We start from the raw sequence: 23713 nt of genomic DNA, 5'->3' as shown, positions 1-23713 counted from the left end.
CCACTTGTGTCTAGGCTTCCTGGCAAAGGGGCCACGGTCCGCATTTTTAAAGAAAAACCAAGTTGTCAATTGGCAGGTCACTAAAACACCATGGGATTGGAGGGTTTATATCTCTGCCCTGATTTTAACTGCCTACTGGCCCAGTTGCCATTGGACAAGTAGCGTTGAAAGCAGCCTTTTGAATCATTAGCTACATTTTTCAATTCATTTAAAAATGTTTTGCATCATAATATAGAAGTTTGTTAGCATTTTTGTCAAATGAAGCAATACTGTAATAAAGCAATGTTCGTTTTTCTTACAATAGTAAGGAATATAGTCTATTGGAATGGTGAGGTAAAGCAAATAAATGTACACAAACATATATTGAATAGAGATAAATATTACAGTAAAACTGCTGTGTTTCCTCAATTGCTTTATGATAAAATTTGCTCACTCTAGCTGTGACATTAGAAATATTTAAACCAACAACACTAAAAACAGCAATCATGGAAGAGAAATGGCAGACTATATCCTGCCCTAATAGAAACTAGACATATAAGTGCTTCCCATTGCACTAAATCATAAGGAGCAAGTAGCCTTTTAATATTATTTGTCATGTACATCAAAATGAGTCATTAAACACAGTAGAGTGGAAGTGTAACTATATCAGGGACCAAATTATGGTCATTCTGCAATGAAGTGTGCTGAAGGGAAATGGGACATAATCTGAGATTTAACACAGGTTACAGATTTTTGAATTATTCTGCATAGATTGCTATTTGTTTTGTGATGGGTCTTTGTTTACTCCTTGAATGATGCTTGCCATTTGAGAGCAGAAGCATCCATTTTGTTATTTAAGGATGAAAACGAGTTGACATTTCTGCTTAAGTCAAATCTGAACATTCCCAGAGAGGAAAAAGGGGAAGAGGAAAGAGGGAAAATGTAGTGGGAATGTGGACCTCAGTATTACCCCCACATCCCAGTTAGTAGCAGTGAATACATTTTCATTTTTTTTTCCTAAATTTACCTCATTCTCACTATTAGCTAAATAGTCAAGATTTGTGTAGCTACCATACATGAATTTACTTGTTGAATTTTCTTTAAGTCGGTGTTCCATTTATTTTTATATATTTCCTTCAATCCTTCCTTCTGTTTAGTTTCCAATTTTTCGAGTTCCTCCGTACTATGAATTCAAATCTCTGTCAATTATTGCAAGAATGATTCAAGTTTGACTAGGTTTATATTGGTTGGTGTCACTTGCTCCAAGAAAGATTTTCTGATTGAACATCTCAAGAACTGGAAAAACAGTAATCTCTCATCACACCTTCAATACCCAGGTAAATTCTTTCCATGATGTGTAATGCTAAGCTAAGCAATGATACAAGAGTATCATTGATACAGTTCACTTATTTTGGGAGTAGTTTCAACTAAGTTGCATGATCCAACTCGGATTATTTTGTTGACATTTTTGCAGAATTAAACATTCCTGATGGAACGTATGGATGTTCTTTCACAAATGTGACCATCGATAATAAGTGACCAATAGTCATCAGACACCACTTATATACAGAACGCTTGTCTAAACACAAAGAAGCTTGTTTATTGAAATGTGAAAGGTCAAGTACTAACACAGAGATTTGAAAAACTTGAGTTGGGCATCAAATTACTGCATCTGATATTTGTCCGATACCTCATTTGTGTTTAGCATTCCGCAGTATAAGTAATCTGGACTGTTTCTAAACCGTGGAATTTAATTATGTGACAGGCTCAAAAAGGAAAAGAATATTGTTTTCAAGTAGTTGACATGTTGAATCTTGCTTCAAGCTTTCAAACCTCGACAGTATGGAGCAGCTGAGACAGCAGGGATGCCAGTCAGCAAAACTACTGCCGTACACAGCCCCATGTGGCTCTCACCTGTTTGTCCAAGAATTCTCTGGCATCCTTCTCAATGTGTCCTTCATAAAGGTTAGTTGTCATGTTCATCAACCCAACTTTTGACAATCCAAAATCTGTCAGCTTGATGTGTCCCAATGATGTTACAAGCAAACTGCAGAGAAAAGGAAAATGCATAATTCAGTTCCTCTAAAGTACATTTCTAACCGAAACTTTAACTGGCAATGGAATTCTGAACACTTACTAGATCAAACTCAGAGAAAGGAAGCCACTGAAAACGATTACTTTATCACAGTAATTTTGTAAAACCAAGCACAGATTCTCACTAGAGATTTTGGGTGGGGATGGGGTAGTGGGAAAAAATTAATACCACAAAATAAGTCCAATATTTGATATAAACCTGTGGTTGAAAATACTGGAGATAAATGAATTATTTTTCGCTAACTGAAAAAAACTGTGGATGATGGAAATTGGAAACAAAACAGGAATTGCTGGAAAAGCTCAGCAGATCTGGCAATACCTGTGGAGAGAAATCAGAGTTAGCATTTCAAGTCCACTTGACCTTTCAAGGCCCTGAAACATTAACTCTGATTTCACTCCACAGATGTGGCCAGGCATACTGAGATTTTCCAGCAACCTCTGTTTTGAATGAGCCCTGCTGGAGAGCAGGGTTTCTACTGCTGCTTTGAAAAGCTTCTCAAGCTCTAAAACAATGAGAATTTCACCTTAATGAGCTGCTCGTTAATACCAACCATTTATACAAAAGATGTTTAATAGAGCTAAAGTAGTACAAATTTATGAGATTACAATGAATACCTTTCAAGTTTCCAGCAGAGTATAACATCTCACATCCAATTCCACAAATTCCAACCTCTTGTTTCTAATCTGGCACCACTTGATCAACCATTTTCTACACTATGGCTGTCCAGGCGGAGAACTTCTTACTGTAATCCTGCAGGCTCATTTCAGTTCTCGCATCAAAAATGTCATCTGGGTTAACAAGTTATAATTACAACATGATCTGATCCCCAATGATTTCCACTTTTATAAAGTGATCATGTCATTTCGATTATTGCTACCCTAGATTCTCTTACACTGAATAATATTTGAGCATTGTACTTTCATGCTCAACTTTTGTGAGGATAAACTTAAGTATTTATGTGCACACCCTCAGAGATTTGTGATCTTTGCATATTTTCTTTCAGATTCCCGGAGTTTTGCTTCGGTAAGAGATAGGAACAGGAACAGGAACAAGAACAGGCCGTCTCGCCCCTTGAGTCTGCTCCACCAATCAATAGGATTAAGGTGGAAATGACATTCCTCACATACCCTCTTCTGCCTTTGCCTCATTTCCCTTCATTCTTCGAGTGACCAAGAATCTATCTACCTCAGCTTTACATATATATAAGCCTTTACATATATATCTGCCTTCACTGCGCTCTATTGCATGAAGACCCTCAACCAATAGAAAAGAAACTCCTCATCTCAGTCTTCAATTGGCACCCCCCTTTAGTCTGAGACTATGCCCTCTAGTCCGAGACACACTCATGAGGGGCAACATCCTCTCAGCATTTACCGTGTGAAGTCTCTTAAAAATTTGGTATGTTTCAATGAGATCACCTCTCATTCATCTAAATTCCAGGTGAGTCAAGTTCCAACCTGTTTAGCCTTTTGTTCATAAGACAGTCCCTCTGTACTGGGATCATCATAATGAACCTTTTCTGAACTGCACTCTAGCATTTGTCAAATGGATCAACTGGCTAAAAAAGACTAACCAAGGTACATTCTCCAGTAAGTTTTAACAGTCTCTATCTTGCTCGACTAAAAATGAATGAAAATACTTTCTAGATTGCATGCTTTTGAAATCTATTCTTTCCAAGTCACTGTTTACAGATTGTTCATTTCCATTACCTTCCAGCTAAGTATACTGTTACTCATCAGATTGCATAGCCCTCATATGGATATGATACAACAACTCAGCACTACAGATTTATCTCTGGAAATCCACGCAATTTATACATCAGCTGCATCCACCTCAGATGGTGCTGGCTGCTGTGTTAGTCAGATACTATCTCCTGTGCTGAACTGAAAGCTCAACGTAACACTGATCCATTGCTGCTCCTTTGTTCTGTCATTCAGTTAGAATATGGCTGATCTCTACCTGCTTTGGTTTTCTGCCCGGAAGATCCTTGCTCAAATCCGAATCCATCAATCTTCATTCGGAAATGTTCAATTGGCTGTCAGTCTCAATAATGTTATGAGGGAAGAGTTCCAGATTTCAACAAACAAGTCTGCTTTGTGAGATCACTTCTAGGTGTAGAGAGTTAGACACAGAACAACGAGTGTAATGATTGTAACAGGGCTGGCCAGCTGAACCTCAGAATATGGTTGGAGCTGTTAACATGGTCCAATCAGAGAACCCTGGCTGACATATTTTATGAAAAAAAAGTTAGTGAGACTCTGGAGCCTGACTCTGTATGGGGCAGTACTATAGCTGAGGACTGTTTATGTATAAACAAAAGGTAACTTGGTCATGGGATACCAGTCTCTGTGGAGTTCTTTCAATGGGCAGTGTGGAATATGCACCTAGAACCAGCTGAAAATTGGCTAAAGGTAGAAATGTACTGTGCATGCATGGGTATCTGTACAGTTAGAGGCAGCATGGGGGAAGGAAGAAATATCCAGAAAAGCTGACAGTGGTTGCAGTTTGGAAAGTGGTAGCTTAGTGTTTGGTACCGAGATTCCAGGCCAGAAGGAAGTAATTTGTTGTCAGAGTGTTAATACTTGGGCTAAGTAATGATACAACATTGTTGTACACTTTGTCAGAAGATTTTGATAATATTTGGATGCAGAACGGAGGAAGTAAATTGTGGCACTTTCAGAGAGGGCAGTCACAGCAAATAAAGGGAGTGGAAAAACTAAGGTGGTTGACTTAATGGAGGCAATTCTTGAGGAAAACATCGACAGAAGGCATCAGGCTGTTGGAGGGCCCACGAGATGTCATCAGCCACAATCGCAATGAGTGGTGAAGCAGACGTGAGAGGCTGAACTACCGACTCCTGCTCCTCATTCTCTGGTTATGGTATGAGAATAATGAAACGTGAAGATAGAAAAAGGTGTCCTGACCAAGAAATAAATTAAGAGTGGCAAAGGTAAAAAGAAGACCTCAGCCTGTGGGTTATTGGTCTAGTGGTATGGTTCTCGCTTCAGGTCTTCTAATACGTAGACTTGCGAGAGGTCAGAGGCTCAAGTCCCAGACCAGCCCAAATTTCTTGACTTGTGCCAAAAATGCCACATCAATTTTTCTATTCTCATTGGAAAGGCGGCGGCTAAGGGGGGATGAAATAGAGACATATAAGATGATCCGAGGATTAGATAGGGTAGACAGTGAAAGACTTTTCCCTAGGATGATGGCGTCAGCTTGTATGAGAGAGCATAACTACAAATTGAGGGGTGATAGATTTAAGACAGATGTCAGAGGCAGGTTCTCTACGCAGAGTGTGGTAAGGGCGTGGAATGCCCTACCTGCTAATGTAGTTAACTCAGCCACATTAGGGAGATTTTGGGATAGTGTAGGGGGACGAGCTGAGAATAGTTCACAGGTCGGCGCAACATTAAGGGCCGAAGGATCTGTTCTGCGCTGTATTGTTCTATGTTCTAAGAATAATTTGGCATTACATCTAGATTAGAATGCACTGACATGGGGTATAATGGAATGACACTTGCTGTTCAGGGAATGACGCTTGCTGTTCAGAAAATTAAGAGATGATCGTGAAAATCCAACCAATAGAAGCCAATAGGACAAACAATCCCAAAAGGAGATAAGGGGGAAATGAAAGATTGTGAAGTAGACCAGAATTCCACAGTTAGAGGAGTTTTCAGTCCTTTTTATTTGACAGAAAACATATTTTGTTAAACAACAAAGAGAATAATGGAACTAAGGAGGATATGAACTCTGGGCCTGGACAGTTAAAAAAGAACTAGTTAATGCTGAACAGTAAAACTGTGACAGCATGCATTTGAAAACAGTGCAATTCACACAGAACATTTTCATAGGTTAGAAAAGTGTTGACTATCAAAGATATTAGTGGTCATGTGTAGTTTGGGATATTTCAATATGGAAAGGATATAACAACATTGGAAAAGATGCAGCCTGGATTAAGTTCTTATTAGGGGTTTACAGTTACAAAGATAGACTTGCATATTTATGGTTTTAAATCATTCGGGCTGAAAAGATTGCATGGTAGCCTGGTGAGATTCTTGAAGATTACAAATGGTTATCAAGGAATACCGCAAAACAATATTTCTATTGAAAGATGGCAAGGAAAGAGAAAATATTCACAAAAATAACTAAAGGAGAGATTAGAAAAAGTTGATGTTAGAAGAGAGAAGTGTGATGTTTCACACTCCGATCCCATTTATATCAGGTGTCCCTTTCAAGATGGAGATATGAGACATCAACCAGAATTCAGAATCCTGACTCAGCTTAGCCTCACCTGCTTTCAGGACTTCTGGTTAAATAGCTCCCAGTATTAATCTCTTGTGATTTTGTACAAAATGCATTCTTCTCACTTTCTTACCAATTCCTCTTTAACTAGGTTAGTACTTGTAGAAAGTGAGGACGGCAGTGAGAGTCAGAGTCAAAAAGGGTGGCCATGGAAAAGCACAGCAGGTCATGCAGCAATCGAGCAGCCGCAGCAGAGTCGACATTTCAGGCATAAACCTTTCATCAGGAATGTGGAGGGTGAAGGGGGCTCTCGATGTAAACTCCCCTGCATCGGGGAGACAGGATGCCAACTTGTGGAGTGGTTCAGGGACATCTCTGAACAACCACCCCACTGCCCTTTGGCTGACCACTTCAAAACCCTCTCCCACAAGGACTTGCAAGTTCTGGGCCTCCTCCACTGCCAAATCCAAGCCAGCTGACAACTGGAGGAAGAACGCCTCATATTCTGCCTTGGGACTGTCCAACCACATGGCATCAATATTGACTTTACTAGTCTCCAAATCTCCCCTCCCCCCAACTCATCCCTGATCCAACCCTCCAACTCAGCACCATCCTCTTGACCTGCCCTACCTCCCATCTTCTTTCCCATCTATCAGCTCCACCCTCCCCACCAACCTATCACCATCACCCCCCACCTGCCTCTACCTATCGCCTTCCCAGCTATCTTGCTCCCTGCCTCACCCTCATATTTATCCTCCAGCCCATTTCCCCCACATTCCTGATGAAGACCCTATGTCTGAAACCTCGACCCTCCTGCTCCTCAGATGCTGCCTGACCTGCTGTGCTTTTCCAGCACCACACTTTTTGACTCAGGTTACTACTTGTGTCAGGTTAAGCAAAGAATGTTTCTTTAATTCACTGACAGGATATGGGTGCTGCTGGCTGGGCCCAGCATTTATTAATGTTGAGGGGTGGCCTATGTACTAGGCCCACAATGCAGTTAGTGAGGGTACTCCACAATTTTGACCAATGGCACTGAAGGAACAGCCAAAGGTTTAATGCAGATTATTTAGGAAATACTTGCCAAGGCCCCAAACACAGATTCTCACAAGTATTACAGTGCAAAAGGAGATCGTTCAGCCCATCGTATTTGCACCAGCTCTCCAAATGAGCAATACACTTTGTGACATTGTCCTACCTCCTCCCATAACCCTGCACATTCTCTCTTTCAGATAATAATGTAATTCCTTCTCTGAGCGCTTCAACTCTACTTGACTCCACCATATTCAGGCAATGCATTCTGGACTTTAACCACTCACGGGCTTGAAAATTTATTTCTGGGATTAATTGGCGAAAGCAAATGCAGTCCTATAGATAAACAGCAAGGAAACAGACCTTTCCATCCAAGCTGACCAGATATCTTAAATTAACCTAGTCCTACTTGCCAGCATTTGGCCCATATCCCTCTAAATCCTTCCTATTCATCCAGGTGCCTTTTAAATGTTGTAACTGTACCAGCCTCTATTACCAACTCTGGCAGCTCATTCCAAACACGCTCCATCCTCTGTGTGAAAACGTTGTCCCTTAGGTCCCTTTTAAATCTTTCCCCTCTCACCCCAAACCTATGCCCTCTATTTTGACTTCCCCTACCCCAAGGAAAAGTCCTTGTCTATTTACTTTATCCATGCCCCTCATGATTCTATAAAGGTCACCTATCAGCATCTGACACTCCAGGGAAAATAGCCCTAGTCTATTCAGCCTCCCCCCATAGCTCAAGTCCTCCAACCCAGGCCACATCCTTTTATATCTTTTCTGAACCCTTTCAAGTTTCACAACATCCTTCCTATAACAGGGAGACTAGAATTGCACACAATATTCCGATAGTGGCCTAACCAATGTCCTATACAGCTGCAACATGACATCCCAACTTCAATGAGTGTGATGCTGGAAAAGCACAGCAGGTCAGGCAGCATCTAAGGAGCAGAAGAATCCACGTTTCAGGCATAAACACTTCACCAGGAATGAGCTCATTCCTGACGAAGGCTTATTCCCAAAACGTCAATTCTCCTGCTCCTTGGATGCTGTCTGACCTGCTGTTCTGTTCCAGCACCACACTCTCTGCCCTGATCTCCAGCATCTGCAGTTCTCACGTTCTCCTAACCAACTTTTATACTCAATGCTCTGACCAATAAATGCAATCATACCAAACACCTTATTTACCACCGTATCTATCTGCAACTCCACTGCCAAGGAACGATGAACCTGCACTCCAAGATCTCTTTCTCCTGCAACACTACCCAGAATCTTACCATTAAGTGTATAAGTCCTAACCTTATTTGCTTTTCCAAAATGCAGCACCCCACATTTATCAAAATTAAACTCCATGTGCCACTCTCCGCCCACTGGCCCATCTGATCAAGGTCCCATTGTAATCTGAGGTAACCATCTTTGCTGTCCATTCACCTCCAATTTTGGCGTCATCTGCAAAATTACTAACCATACCTCCTAGATTCACATCCAAATCATTTATATATATAAAAAAAATTTATATTTGTTCCCTTTCATTCTCAGTCCTTTTTATGCATGACATCAGTTTCTTCCTACTGACTCTCACCATGATTCAACCTAGGAAAGAGTGATAGCTGATTTATCAATCAAATTTCCTTGAACTGAATTCAGCCTTCGAAAGCTGTAATTTACATAGAACTTTGGAATCAATTATTTGATCTGTGGTGTGCTGCTCCTAATAGCAGATATTGAAGTGGGTGTCACTTCTGTTCTGCCATTTTTTGTCTCTAGGTGATCTGATGGAAAATGTGAAATGTGAGTAGTGTGCATGGGGAAACACGGACAATCATACACTGGGGAAAGACGGACAATCATACACTGAGGAAAGTTTTCATTGGGGAAAGTTTTCATTGGGGAAAGTTTTCATTGGGGAAATCCACTGTCAGTAGGCTTTACAACCACATTTACAGGTGGGCTGTAAGAGCCTCCTGAATATCCAGAGAGACACTTCCTAACAGCCACAACGTTCCTCCTTATTTTTACTATTATACATGACACTTACTGAGGACACAATGGTGGTGTGGGTATTTGTTTCAAAATTAACTTACACTTGTAAATGTTGCACATTCTTCATGTGTACATCATCACTGTTTGTTGAGACTACCTGAACATATTGGGACACCTCTCAGTTTGCGCACAAATTGACGACAGGGAAGTCATGGGCATTCCCTTTATTGTGGAAAAAACTATGGTACGTTTCTGCATTCACTCTTCTTTAAATGTTCTTGTTGGAAACCAGATACGTGGGAACATACACCACCACCTGCAAGTTCCTATCCAAGCCACTCACTGTCCGGACTTGGAAATATATCACTGCTCCTTCACTGTTGCAAGAACAAAACTCTCTCTTTAATGGTTATTAGGGATTTGCTTACAGACTTCAGTGGTTCAAGAAGGCACTGCCCCACGACCTTCTCAAGAGCAACTTGGGTCAGGAAATACATGCTGGCTCAGCGAATGATGCCCATGTCCCATGAGTGAATTTTTTTATAAAGCCCACTGTCCCCATCATGTTGTGGGTTGTGGGTTGTGGGTTATGGCTAAACTTTCAGGTTCAGCTGATCCATGCATTGCAAAAGATATTGATTTTACCACTGCACCCCCTCCACCCACACCCTCACCCCCCTTCCACCCACACCCTCGCTCCCCCTCCAACCACGCCCTCGCTGCCCCGCTCCCCTTCTGCCCTCGCTGCCCCGCTCCCCTTCCGCCCCCGCTCCCCTTCCGCCCCCGCTCCCCTTCCGCCCACGCCCCCGCTCCCCTTCCGCCCACGCCCCCGCTCCCCTTCCGCCCACGCCCTCCTTCCGCCCACGCCCCCGCTCCCCTTCCGCCCACGCCCTCCTTCCGCCCACGCCCCCGCTCCCCTTCCGCCCACGCCCCCCTTCCGCCCACGCCCCCGCTCCCCTTCCGCCCACGCCCCCGCTCCCCTTCCGCCCACGCCCTCCTTCCGCCCACGCCCCCGCTCCCCTTCCGCCCACGCCCTCCTTCCGCCCACGCCCCCGCTCCCCTTCCGCCCACGCCCACGCCCTCCTTCCGCCCACGCCCCCACTCCCCTTCCGCCCACGCCCTCCTTCCGCCCACGCCCCCACTCCCCTTCCGCCCACGCCCTCCTTCCGCCCACGCCCCCACTCCCCTTCCGCCCACGCCCTCCTTCCGCCCACGTCCACGCTCCCCTTCCGCCCACGCCCTCCTTCCGCCCACGCCCCCACTCCCCTTCCGCCCACGCCCTCCTTCCGCCCACGCCCCCACTCCCCTTCCGCCCACGCCCTCCTTCCGCCCACGTCCACGCTCCCCTTCCGCCCTCGCTGCCCCGCTCCCCTTCCGCCCACGCCCTCCTTCCGCCCACGCCCCCACTCCCCTTCCGCCCACGCCCTCCTTCCGCCCACGTCCACGCTCCCCTTCCGCCCTCGCTGCCCCGCTCCCCTTCCGGCCACGCCCTCGCTGCCCCGGGTTTGTGCTGAAAGTTTAGAAACATTTGTGCCAGACAAATGCTAGGCAGTTACTGTATCCTATAAAGAGACAATCTAACCACTTTACATCTCTATGACACTGCCCCTAGACGTTCAATGGCATTATCATCACTGAAGCCCCCACCATCAATATTCTGGGGATTACTCTCGATCAGAAACTCAACTGGACTCATCATACATGAAATTGAGGGGCATGGATGAGGTGAACAGTCAGAGTTCTTTTTCCGAGGGTGGAAATGTCAAATGCTAGGGGGCACAGGTTTAAAGAGAGAGCGGAAAAGTTTAAGTGAGACTTGTGAGGAAAGGTTTTTTTTATATTGAAGGTAGGTGGTGACTGGAATGAGCTACCAGGGTAGGTGGGAGAAACAGATATGTTAGCAAAGTTCAAAAGGGATTTAGACATACACACTAACAGGAAGAAAAATGAGGTATTATGGATCATGTGTAGGCAGATGGGATGCACAGACATGTGGACTGAAGAGCCTGTTCCTGTGTTGTACTGCTGGATGTTCTATAAAGATAGAGGCTACAAGAGCAGGCCAGAGACCAGGAATACTGCAGTGGGTAACTCAACTCCTTACTCCCCAAAGCCTGTCCATCATCTACAAGGCACAAGTCAGGGATGTGACGGAATACTCCTCACTTGCCATTGGGCAAGTATGAGCTCAACAACATTCAAAAAGTCTGGCACCATCCAGGATAAAGCAGCTCACTTGATTAGCACCACATTCACAAATATCCACCTCCTCCATCACAGACACTCAGTTGCAGCAGCGTGCACTATCTACAAGATGCATTGCAGGAATTCACCAAAGATCCTTGGACAGCACCTTCCAAACCCACAACCACCTCCATCTAGAAGGACAAGGGTAGATATATGAGAACATCACAACCTGCATTTCCCATCATGCCACTCGCCATCCTAAATTGAAAATATATGACTGTTCCTTCACTGCTGCTGGGTCAAAATACTCAAAGTCCCTCCCTAAAGGCATTGTGGATCAACCTACAGCATTTGGGCCGCAGCAGCTCACCACCACCTTCTCAAGGGCAATTTGGGATGGTCGATAAATGTTGGCCCAGCCAGTGATACCCACATCTGACAACTGAACCAAAAAAAATCTAACAACATTCTGGGGATTACAACTGACCACAAACTGAAATGGACTAACCATATGTCTTCAAGGAGGCAGTGGTTAAGTAGTTATATCACTGGACTAGCAATCCAGAACTCTCAGCCAAATCCCATCATGGCAGATGGTAAAACGTGATTTAATTTTGAAAATCCAAAACTAGGAACTGGCCTAATGGTGACCATTGTCGTTCACAAATGCCCTTTAGGTTAGGAAATCTACCATCCTTATCTAGTCTGGCTAAATGTGACTTCAGACACATAACAATGTGCTCGACTCTTAACTGTCCTCTAGGCAATTAGAGACAGGCAATAAATGCCGACCTAGCTAGTAATCTGTGAATGAGTTTTTTTTTAAAAGTGGCTGCAAGAGCAGGTCAACGGCTTGGAATGCTGCAGCTACTCATCTTCTGACTACCCCACCTATCTTCTACAGTCGACAAGTCAGGAGTGTGATGGAATGCTCCCCACTTGCCTGGATGAATGCAGTCTCAATAACACTCGAGAAGACATTGAACAGGACAAAGCAGCCTGCTTGATTATTTGTGGATGTGGTGCCATTCACTCCCTAAACCGCTGAGTTCCTCTACTGTGGAAATTCAACAAGGCTCCTTCAACATCATTTTCCAAACCCACAATCACTACCATCTAGAAAGACAAGGGCAGCAGTTACATGGCAACACCACCAGGTTCATGATCCCCTCCAAGCCACTCAACATCTTGATTTATAAACATATTGCCATTCCTTCAGTGCCTTTGGCTACCTCTCCAATGGCAATGTGGGCCTACTGACATTAAATGGACTGCAATGGTTCAAGAAGCAGGCTCACCACCACCTTCAAAAAGGCAACCAGCGATAGGCAATAAATGCTGGCCCAGGTAGCAACACCAACATCGAAAGAAAAAACAACACATAGACGTCAGCTGTTTCCACAATTGCACTGGTAGTCCTTGTGGTTTTCTTTGTCAACATGATAGGATCTGCATTATTTGGAATCCTGTTTACTTTGCATATCTATGTGTTTGCTCCCTTGCTTTTCTCTGATCAAGTTATAAATTCCCTCTCTTCCTATCTAGTGCCTCACCTTCTGTTGCAGTGATGTACTGTGAGAAAAATCATCTGCTCATGTTTACAAGAATCTGTTGGTGTAGAAATGAAGAGCTATGATGATTTTTACAGGTGATGGTGGTGATGTCCTCACCCTGTCATGTAGCAGTAGCTCGGATTGTTGAGTGGTAGCCCAATTCAGTGACCACTTCCTTAGTGCCTGACTAAAGTGGAGGTTGTAATGTTCCATTATTGCTTTTCATTCTAGTTGCACCATTGTGAGGGCAAATTTTGCAACCATTGTTTGATCTAATTATTGCTTCAAGTGCATAATTCATGTTTGTATCAATTTATCACTTATTGAAGCTTTGCGTGGATGTACTTCAAAGACATTAAATTCTCTATTACCTCTAAACAAAAATAAAACTGAAAAATCTAAGGGGGCCTCAACATTTATGCAGAACTATCAGAAATCCACCCAGACCTATTCTTCAGCTCTTTTTCACTCCAGAGTCCAGCAATTGTTTCCATGTATGAATCCAATATTTTTTTCCTGAAAGTTGCTCATGAATTTGTCTTCATCACCTTTTCAGGCAGTCTATTCCAGATCATGACAACTCAAGTGTGTAAAATAATTTATGTTCATTTTTTTTTGCCTCTTTTTCCAAACTGTCCTCTTGATGATGGAAACAGTTTATCTTGATCCTCAATAAAAAAAAAACCCTCGTAATCTTGAACATCTCTATTAAACCTTCCTTTCACGCTAACAGTCTCAGATGCACTCTCTATTGATTGTCTAGTGTGGGTCTCCTCGTGCATGTATCAGAGTATGCCATTCGCTACTGTGACTAGCTGATTCACATCATGTTGTGTTGGAGATGCAGGCCCAGTTGGGACATCCATATCACACTGCAGCTCCTCGGCCACTGTTGGTGCTACTCAAAAATTATCACCATAGAACTTCCAGCTGAGGTGCTTTGGACAACATTTGCTGTGACAGATGAAGCTACTGTGTTAATTGCTACAAGAGGATATTGAGAAGATTCTGGATTCTAAAGGAAATTATGCCAAATTTTGGCAAGAAGATTAGCAGCGTCTGAAAGTCTGTCAGCAGAAAACCTGTATTCAAGTACTGGGGGATTTCATTGCAGTCTCTCTCAGGCTATGGTATGACAGGGACATGGAACAGAGAGGAACCTACACAGATGGTTGATGGTGATGGTAGGGGATGGGGGATTCAACACATTGCCAATCCTTCCTAAGGTTTTCATCTCATCCTAGCATTGATAAATAAAAATGCATAATTTAAAAATACTCTGTCAAATTTTATTTTGATATTTTTACAAGTTAATTTTTAAAAAGTTTTCTAAAATTCATTTCTGACTTCATTTGACACCCGTAATGTGAAACTATGTTCTGTGGTCTCAGAATCCTATACCTTAACAACTGAACTATGTCAGAATGAAATTCTCCACTCCTATAAAATACTGCATCAACATCTATCACGTGCCCCGATATTTGTCATGCTCTGCTCCAGGCACTAAAACCATAAACGGACAAATTTTCTTCAGCCCCCATGTTCCGGAATCAGCTTCACAGGCCTCTGCTGATTTCCCTCCTTTGACACTTCATTCAATAATTTTACACCCTTTCTGCCTTTAAGATCCCTGGGAAACTGAGGATTAAAAAAAAACCTCCTGCTTAAAACACTCCCTTGTATTAATGAAGAATTACTTAAGTCCCACAATTGCACAACTGCAAGAATCTTTAGTAGGCATACGGTGTGTTAGTTTTTATTAGTAGAGGGATTGAGTTTCGGAACCATGAGGTCATGCTGCAGCTGTACAGAACTCTGGTGCGGCCGCCCTTTGAGTATTGTGTACAGTTCTGGTCACCGCATTATAGGAAAAACGTGGAAGCTTTGGAAATGTTTCAGAGGAGATTTACTAGGATGTTGCCTGGCCTGGAGGGAAGGTCTTACAAAGAAAGGCGGAGAGACTTGAGGCTGATTCATTGGAGAGAAGAAGGTTGAGAGGTGACTTAAATGAGACATATAAGATAATCAGAGGGTTAGATAGGGTGGATAGTGAGAGCCTTTTTCCTTGGATGGTGATGGCGAGCATGAGGGGACATAACTTTAAATTGAGGGGTGATAGATACAGGACAGATGTCAGAGGTAGTTTCTTTACTCAGTAGTTGGGGTGTGGCCTGCACTGCTTACAACAGTAGTAGACTCGCCAACTTTAAGGGCACTTAAATGGTCAATGGATAAACATATTGATAAAAATAGAATAGTGTAGGATAGATGGGCTTCAGATTGGTTTCAGAGATCAGCACAAATTCGAGAGCTAAAGGGCCTGTACTGCACTGTAATGTTCTATGTTCTAACATTTGGAGAGAAGCACTGCAAATTGCAACACAACTAAGTCCCTACAGCACACATTACATCATCTCATACTAACTTACTAATGTACCTTATCTATTTAATCCATTACATGGCTTACTTTTTGGAATCCACAAGTAGATGCCAGTACAGCTGGTGACAGTTAAGGGTTTTGAATGAAAAAGGGTCCATGTACAAGTTTTAAAAAGAAAGTTGACGTGGAGTAAAGACCAATAAAGAGATCTTTTAAAGCTGTGGCACTCTCATTCCTTCATTCACAATCAAAACATTCTGATTAAAATCTTAAATGTGTACTTCACAACTTATTTCATCTCACGTAGAATCACATTTCATCTAAAGTTTTAGCTAAGATACAAAGTGAAATAACAAACAGCAAACCCATTTGCTGAAGTTAACCTTTGCATGTGAAATGAAATAATGGAGATCTTGATTTGCAGAAATTAACTTACTGAAAATAATTAATTCTGTAGCCAACAGCATTTACATATACATACTTATCTGGTTTCAGATCTCGGTGTACAATTCCATAATTGTGCAGATATTCCAAAGCAAGGACTGTCTCTGCAAAATACATTCTTGCCATGTCAACTGGTAAGGGGCCCATATTTTTCAATAGTGTAGCACAATCTCCACCTATAAATTCACAAACAATTATTTTTCACCTACCAAAAGATTTAATTGTTTAGAACTCTATATTGAGAAAGAATAGGTCTTGCCAGAAACAAAAGCTAATTTTAATTAAAAGTGAGTACATTACCTTCTACATATTCCATCACCATACATAAATGGCGCTTGGTTTCAAAGGAACAGTACATGCTCACAACAAATGGATTTTCTGCAAATGTCAGGATATCCCTCTCCACAAACGCTTGTTGGATCTGATTTCTAAGGATTAAGTTCTGTTTGTTTATTTTCTTCATCGCAAATCTTTGTTTGGTTTCCTTGTGACGAACCAAATACACAGCCCTGAAGAAATAGAAGGAACAGTTAGTTCTTAAGTTTGTACATCACTGTTAGAACTATCTAATGTCAGGGCAGTTAGATGATTCAATTGGGAAAGGAATACAATTACCAAGAAATAAATGAATATGGCTCATTACACTTTTGAAATCTGAAGTAGACAGATGCAATCAAAATAATGGCAAACTGTCTTCTGATGTTTTGTCCCAACCTCGTTCCAGAGGTTTAGATCATAGACTTCCTCGGATTGGTCCACATTTGTGAATAAAGTACTACAGCGACTGCCATCTGGCAGGATGGCTGACCATGTGACTTCCTGCCATCAGGATTTACAGGCTAGCAATCAACCTGCTTGGCCACATTACCAACGCAGCTTCCTTGGCCAAAAGGCTTGGCAGGGGTCTCAAACCCAGAGCTTCTGGTCAGAGATAGAGATGCCCATAATGATAGAATGAATTCAATTAACCGAGCTGCAAATGGTAAGCATTGTTTTTATTTAAAATTCCACGATTTTCAACTCAGGATGCAAAGTTCAGTAATATTTTAACTATTAAAAGGAACACTGATGTCCTTACTGAAACCGTGCAGCGTCAACTCACAATAATCTTCGGGAATCATAAAATCAACACTCTCCCTTTTGAGGCTAACGACTTACTGTTGCAAGCAGGGTCCACAATGATTTAAATGACATGAAATGGAAATGGAAGGGAGTTGACCTTAACTACAACACTCACCCATAGGCTCCATTACTGATCAGCTTCATGGTCTCAAAGTCAATTTCACGTGGTTTTCGCCTCCCCTGAACTGAAGGACTAAAGGTCTGCAAAGGACGAAAGAATTCCATTTTATACTTGTGAAAGAATTATGGTATCAGAAGACTCTAAGTATAGCATTTATCTCCATTTCTGCAGAACTATTTCCTTACTTTTCGTGGTTTTTCATCTGTGTCAATCTAACGGAACATTATCCAACATCAAGTAGGCTTTTCTTCAAAAGTTAATTCAGTCAATAATTTTCAAACAAAGTCTATTTTAAGTGACAAATTGTTATATTCATCAAATAGAGTTAACATTGAAATTCAGACACACTTTTTCAATGAGTTTTTTTTGTAGATGGTTAAAGAGAGGGACATCAGTGCAGTTCAAAAAGGAGGGATTGAACCTGAACCCACGTGCAAGACCGATCAGTCAGAAACTTAGAGCAAAGGTTTCCACTTTCTAGAGGTGGAAAGAGGAGGAAATAATTGGGCAATAAAAGAGAAAATGTTGGAGAAATTCAGCAGGTCTGGCAGCATCTCTGGAGAGAGAAAGGAAAGCTAACATTTTGTGTCTAGTGACCCTTCTTCCGAACAATGGGCAAGTTGGCCCTGGTGAGATATTCCCCACTCTTTCACCACTTCATTATTTAAGTGTAGGGTGAGTAAGTCTATTTGGGATTTTCTTGACTCACTAGCAACTAAGGCCCATAAGTGGTCTATTAATAACCATTTAACAGCCACAACTTGTCACCTCCCTGATGCCTGTCAGAAAGGCCAGTAAAGAGAAGCAGCGAGAGACCCAGCCGAGAAACCAGAGCCACCGGCCTATCAGGTTAGGATGGAGACAATTAGATGTACTTATGGAGGGGCAAAGGAATTCCTACTGAAAGCCAAAGCCTCACTGCTTCCAAACCTGCCTTTTCCAACAACAAAATAAATATCACTTACTTTCTTGCTGCTGAATCCCACAGGAGTAGGCTTCACCCAGTGGTCCACAGGACCCAGAAGCTGCCTCTGATTGGCTGATAGCTTCTCTGAGGTTTCAGAATGCCAGTATCAAGGTCTGTGATAGGTCAAAATACCAAACCTGGCTCACCTGTCATTCCTTAATGAGCTGTTTGGCGCATGATTTGTTGAATTATACTGACAGTGGAAGAGGCCAAATAATCACCACCTCGCACACACATTCCCACAATTTAAGTGAAAATGGAATAATCATACCACCAATCGTTGATGTGTTTATATGTTTATTTTCTTGCCCTGAGGTACTGGAGATGACAATTTATATACATACATCCAAACATATGAATTAACAGAAGTAGGACATTTACTCTTCAAGTCTATTCTACTATCCAAAAGGAACACAGTCAATCTTTTTGCGTTCAAAACTCAATATTCCCATATACCTCTAGTAATCTTTGATTTCATTTCCAAACAAGAATCTCACTACCTTCGCATTGTAGGTAGGGTATTGAATAATTCAATACTTCAAAAGTATTGAATAACACTCCCTCCAATGCCTGAGGTAGAGAGTTCCAAAGTCTCTCAGCTCTCAGACAAAAACCTTCCCATCAGTTCTGTACCAAAAGGCAACATTTAATTTTACAATAATGACCCATACTTTTCAACTTAAAAGGAACATCTTGTCCAACTTCACCTTGCCAAGGCCATTCAGGATCTTGCAGACATCAATCAAATCACCCTTCATTCTTCTAAGCTCCAGTGGAAGTAAGTCCAACCTCTAACTATCATCATAGCACAATGCCTACCTTCCAGATATTCATCTGGATCAGACTGATACAAATCTTCTTTTAACTATCTCTAATGCACTTACATCCTTTGTTAAATAAAGGAGACAAAATCTGCAGAGTATTCAAGATGAACTCTCACCAAAGCCCTGCGTAATTAAAACATAATATTGTTAATTTTGTTTTAAAAAAACAGAAATTACTAGCAACATTCAGCAGGTCTGGCAGCATCTGCAGGAAGATAGCAGTGTTAATATTTTCAGTGTAAACTCTTCATTGGGATCACTGTCCTGCTGCCAAGGCATTTTACCCATTCGGATCAAGAGTCACCGGACTCAAAACATTAACAATGCGTTCTGCCCACAGATGCTGCCAGGCCTGCTGAGAATCACCAGCAATTTCTGGTTTTGTTTTGGATCTCCAGCGCATCTGTGTGGTTCTTTGTTTTATTTTACTTTATATTTTACATTCAAGTCCTCTTGCATTCCATTAGCCCCATCCACTTGCTTTACCTACAAACTAACTTTTTGTTACTCATGTACAAGAACACCTAGATCCTGCTGCACCTCAGAATTTTGTAATCATTCTGATTAAGTAATTTTTTTTATTCTTCACATTTTCCAATATTATATTCCATCTGACAGACTTTTGCCCACTACTTCAATCCTCATCCTTGTTATTTGACCTTCAAAACAAACTTTCCTCCATATTTGCGTGTCATCTTCAAATTCAGCCACAATACCTTCAATTCTCTCATCTAAGTAATTGATATACAGTGCAACAGTTGAGAGTTCTGCGCAGACCTCTCCAGGATCCCATTCCCAGTCTGAACAAGACTTATTTATGTAAGCTCTGTTTTCTACCAGTCAGCCAGCAAATCTTCTAACCATTCTAGTACAGGAAACTTCAGTTTAACCAGCACTCTTGATAAGCCAGCAACAATTATATATCTCAAATACCGGAAGTTTACTGTATTATTGTGATCTCCTAGAGGTCAGATGATGGTGCGTGAGAAGGCTCCCTGCCAGCAAGTTTTATTTAAGGCTAACTAAAATTAAGTGATTTATGCTGTAAATAATGTACAACAGTGATGTGTATATCCCCTGCATTGTGTTTTTATTATTTATAGTGTGCGTTTTTACACTGATTATGTGGACCTCTTGATTATCCTGAGTATTTGACCAACCTACATACTCATAGATGCTGGTTAATAAAAAAAATAGGGTAAATCTTAAACCTATACCAGAGTCTCATGCTTTGCGTGTCAATCTATTATGTGACATCTTGTCAAATGTCTTCTGGAAATCCAAATATAGTGTATTAATAGACTTCCCTTTATCCACACTACATGGGTCAATCTTCAATGATTCCAATAAATTGGTTAAAGACAATTTCACTTACACAAAACTACGTTGAAACTTTCAAGGTAATCGGGAAAAATCAAAGTGTCCAATTATAACCTCTTTAACGATTCCCCATGACATATATAAAGCTTATGGGGCTATTTTGTCCCTGTTTTCTGCTTCACTACCTTCTTGAACAGGGGGATTACATTTGTTACTTTCCAGTCTGATGGAACTTTTCCAAAATACGTCTACTTTAAATCTTGTTAGTGGTTGAAGCTAAGTGTGTAATCAGAACACTTGAATCTGTCGCCAATAGTAACTTCACTGCAGAACAACTACAATAGATATAAATAAAACAAATAAATACAAAATGTGTGCCACACAGGGATTCGCATCAATATACCTTATGAAAACAAAATTCTTGAGCACCTCTTTTTCTGGAGATGCACTCGGTGTAAACTTGGCAGACAGGGCTGAATATTTCTCAGTTGAGAGGTGAGGGGCTGGTAACATGGTGGGGAGGGATCAAGAGAGAGAGGAGTAAAGATATTGCCTTGGCAAATTACCAATGGCAAAGGGGAACCATAGCACCTGAGAGTCAACTAAGCTACTTAAGGGTCTAATTAAGTGACCCTTCCCTCTTCCCCCAATCCTACTGACAGAGGGTACATTCAATTTTTATCAGTGTTTAAGAATTCTCTCCTGTTTGTATTTAACAAAATATATGAACAAATGTTTTTACAAGAACTATCTGTATGAAGAAGGTAGTAACTATTGTACTGGGAATATAAACAAAGTCTTATTCAAATTAAAACAATTCAAGACCTGGCATTACTAGATAGAAATCAGATCAGACAGGTTTGATCATTTGAATCAGACAAGGCTGTGGGGTGGAATTGTACTGTCAATAAAACCAGCCTTATTCTTCAGATGACAATAAACTTGAATTCTCACCATTTAGCTCCAGGAAGTGACCCTTAACTAGACCTAGACTGGACTCCCCTGGGTGGGAGGTGAAAAACAGCATGGCTGGCCAGCCAGTTTCTCTGCTTCAACCGACATCTTCTCCCCATCCCAGGTCATCTTTGCGGAGAAGGGATCGCTAACCTGGTTCCACAAGGGTAACTTCCAGCCAATTAAAGGAATTCAACAGGAATTTACTCCCATCAGCGGTGGCTACTTCGGAATTTAAAACGTTGGAGAGAGGGTACCACTATGTTGAAGTGCCCTTTACCTTACTGCATTATCACCACACCCTGCTGCTCCCTTCATGCTGAGAGGTCTCTGACTGGCCCTCCAAGTTTAAGAACATCACCCTTAACTGGATGGAGAGGCCACCCTTTTGCACTAAATGCTAGGCCATGGTAAAATCCCAGTGGCATACAGTGATTCCCCATACAGTGTGGCAGTCAGAAATCCATAGGGAAAAACCCGTTACGTGCACCTGGCATCCCACTGCTGAAAAGCAGAAATGGGTTTCTGCACAGTGGATTTGGAGTTTGAGATTAGAAAGAATTCATGGTTTTGGTAGGCACGCTCGTATTAGAAATGCTTCAGAGAAAATCTCTGGAACACACACACTAAACAACCCCACCGCCCTATAGCCGAATACTTCAACTCCCCCTCCCCCTCCCCCTCCCCCTCTGGCAAGGACGTGCACATCCTAGGCTTCCTCTACTGCCAAATTCTAGCCACCCAATGCCTGGTGGAAGAACCCCTCATCTTCCGCCTTGGGATCCTCCAACCACATGGGATCAATGTCAATTTCACCAGTTTCCTCATCTTCCCTCCCCCCCCCCACCCCCCACCTTATCCCAGATCCAACCCTTCAACTCGGCACCACTCTCTTGAACAGTCCTACCTGTCCATCTTCCTTCCCATCTATCCGCTCCACCCTCCACTCCGACTTATCACCATCAATCCTTACCTTCATCTACCTATCGCATTTCCAGCTACCTTCCCCCCAGTCTATCCCCCTCCCATTTATCGCTCAGCCTCGTTGGGACACCCTCACAGTCCTGATGAAGAGCTTGTGCTCAAAATGTTGACTCTCCAGCTCCTCGGATGCTGCCTGACCAGCTGTGCTTCTCCAGCACCACACTTTTTGAGTCTGATCTCCAGCATCTGCGGTCCTCACTTTCTCCCACGATATTCTAGCAGCAAAATCTCTCCACATCTGTCTTAAATGGGCAATTTCTTATATTTAAATGACCCCTACTTCGACAACGTGGGCAGCACGGTGGCACAGTGGTTAGCACTGCTGCCTTACAGCGCCAGAGACCAGAGTTCAATTCCCGCCTCGGGCAACTGTCTGTGTGGAGTTTGCACATTTTCTCTGCGTGGGTTTCCTCCGGGTGCTCCGGTTTCCTCCCACAGTCCAAAGATGTGCAGGTCAGGTGAATTGGCCATGCTAAAGTGCCTGTAGTGTTAGGTGAAAGGATAAATGTAGGGGAATGGGTCTGGGTGGGTTACTCTTCGGAGGGTCGGTGTGGACTTGTAGGGCTGAAGGGCCTGTTTCCACACTAAGTAATCTAATCTAAATGCCACAAGATGCACCTTGTCAATGCCCCTCAGCATCTTACATAGTCCAATCATGTCACTCGAACTCTTCTAAACTCCAGCATTACAGCTGAGCTTGTTCAACCTTTCTGCATAAAATGATCTGCCTATTGCATATATTAATCAAGTAAACCCCAGCGCATTTACGTCCTTCCTTCAATCAGGAAACCAATTCTGTGCACTTATAATCCCAAGTGATGTTACCACTGGACAAGTCAGATCCCAGACTGAAATCTAGCTTGTAGATGATAGTTTGTTTTATTTTTAAATAAGAAGATGGTCTTTTACTGAAGTAGAAGCACACAATGTTGCAGATTTGTTTTTAACCATAGAACAAAAGTTCATTACACAAAAGGAGATTAAATAAAACAAGCAAAGATATTTACATCTAATTCAATCTGCAAGATTTCAAAACACAATAAAAATATAATTGTATCTATCCCAAAACCATCACAATTCTTCTATCCCAAAACCATTATACCAGAGAGTCTGATTTTGTATCACATCTATAGTTTGACTTAACCTGTTTCTTTCATAACAAAGTCTTCAGAGTTTAGCAGCCTGTTCCCTCATTAGTCACATAACTGATTTTAGACTTCGTAACTACGAATAATTCCTTCATTCCTCTAACCAAACATATCTGGTCCGGAGATTTCTAACTAAAACCCTTGCACTGTGGTAGCCTATTTCCGAATGATTCTAAATTAATTCCTTTCCCTGGGAGAAACCATTTCACACACCTAGCTTAAACCAGGACTTCTGCAAAGTGACAAAAAAACTCTCCAAACTAAGGATTTTTCCCTAAGCAAAATAAGCAGTTATAACTTTCTGATCCTTTTAAACAAAAATCAAGCTAATGTCCCTCAATATTTACTTTGCCTGTTCATTACCTCCACCCATGC

The 23713-nt window shown here is 42.1% G+C and overlaps 1 protein-coding gene across 14 annotated transcripts in view; it reads right to left on the bottom strand.

The window, feature by feature from the left end:
• Positions 1-23713, bottom strand: part of LOC140496238 (microtubule-associated serine/threonine-protein kinase 4-like) — a 475527-nt gene that overhangs the window by 48127 nt on the left and 403687 nt on the right. For all 14 annotated transcript variants that reach the window (XM_072595744.1, XM_072595762.1, XM_072595752.1 and 11 more), the window contains 4 exons: positions 17136-17221; positions 16199-16407; positions 15936-16074; positions 1894-2026 (listed from right to left, as the gene is read on the bottom strand). In XM_072595744.1, the coding sequence (XP_072451845.1) occupies positions 1894-2026; positions 15936-16074; positions 16199-16407; positions 17136-17221 (567 nt within the window). The remainder of the gene's footprint in view (positions 1-1893; positions 2027-15935; positions 16075-16198; positions 16408-17135; positions 17222-23713) is intronic.

Source organism: Chiloscyllium punctatum, chromosome 2 (assembly GCF_047496795.1).
Source record: "Chiloscyllium punctatum isolate Juve2018m chromosome 2, sChiPun1.3, whole genome shotgun sequence".
NCBI lineage: Eukaryota > Metazoa > Chordata > Chondrichthyes > Orectolobiformes > Hemiscylliidae > Chiloscyllium > Chiloscyllium punctatum.
The sequence above is the reverse complement of the archived record's forward strand: the minus strand, read 5'-3'. Positions and strand labels throughout refer to the sequence as shown.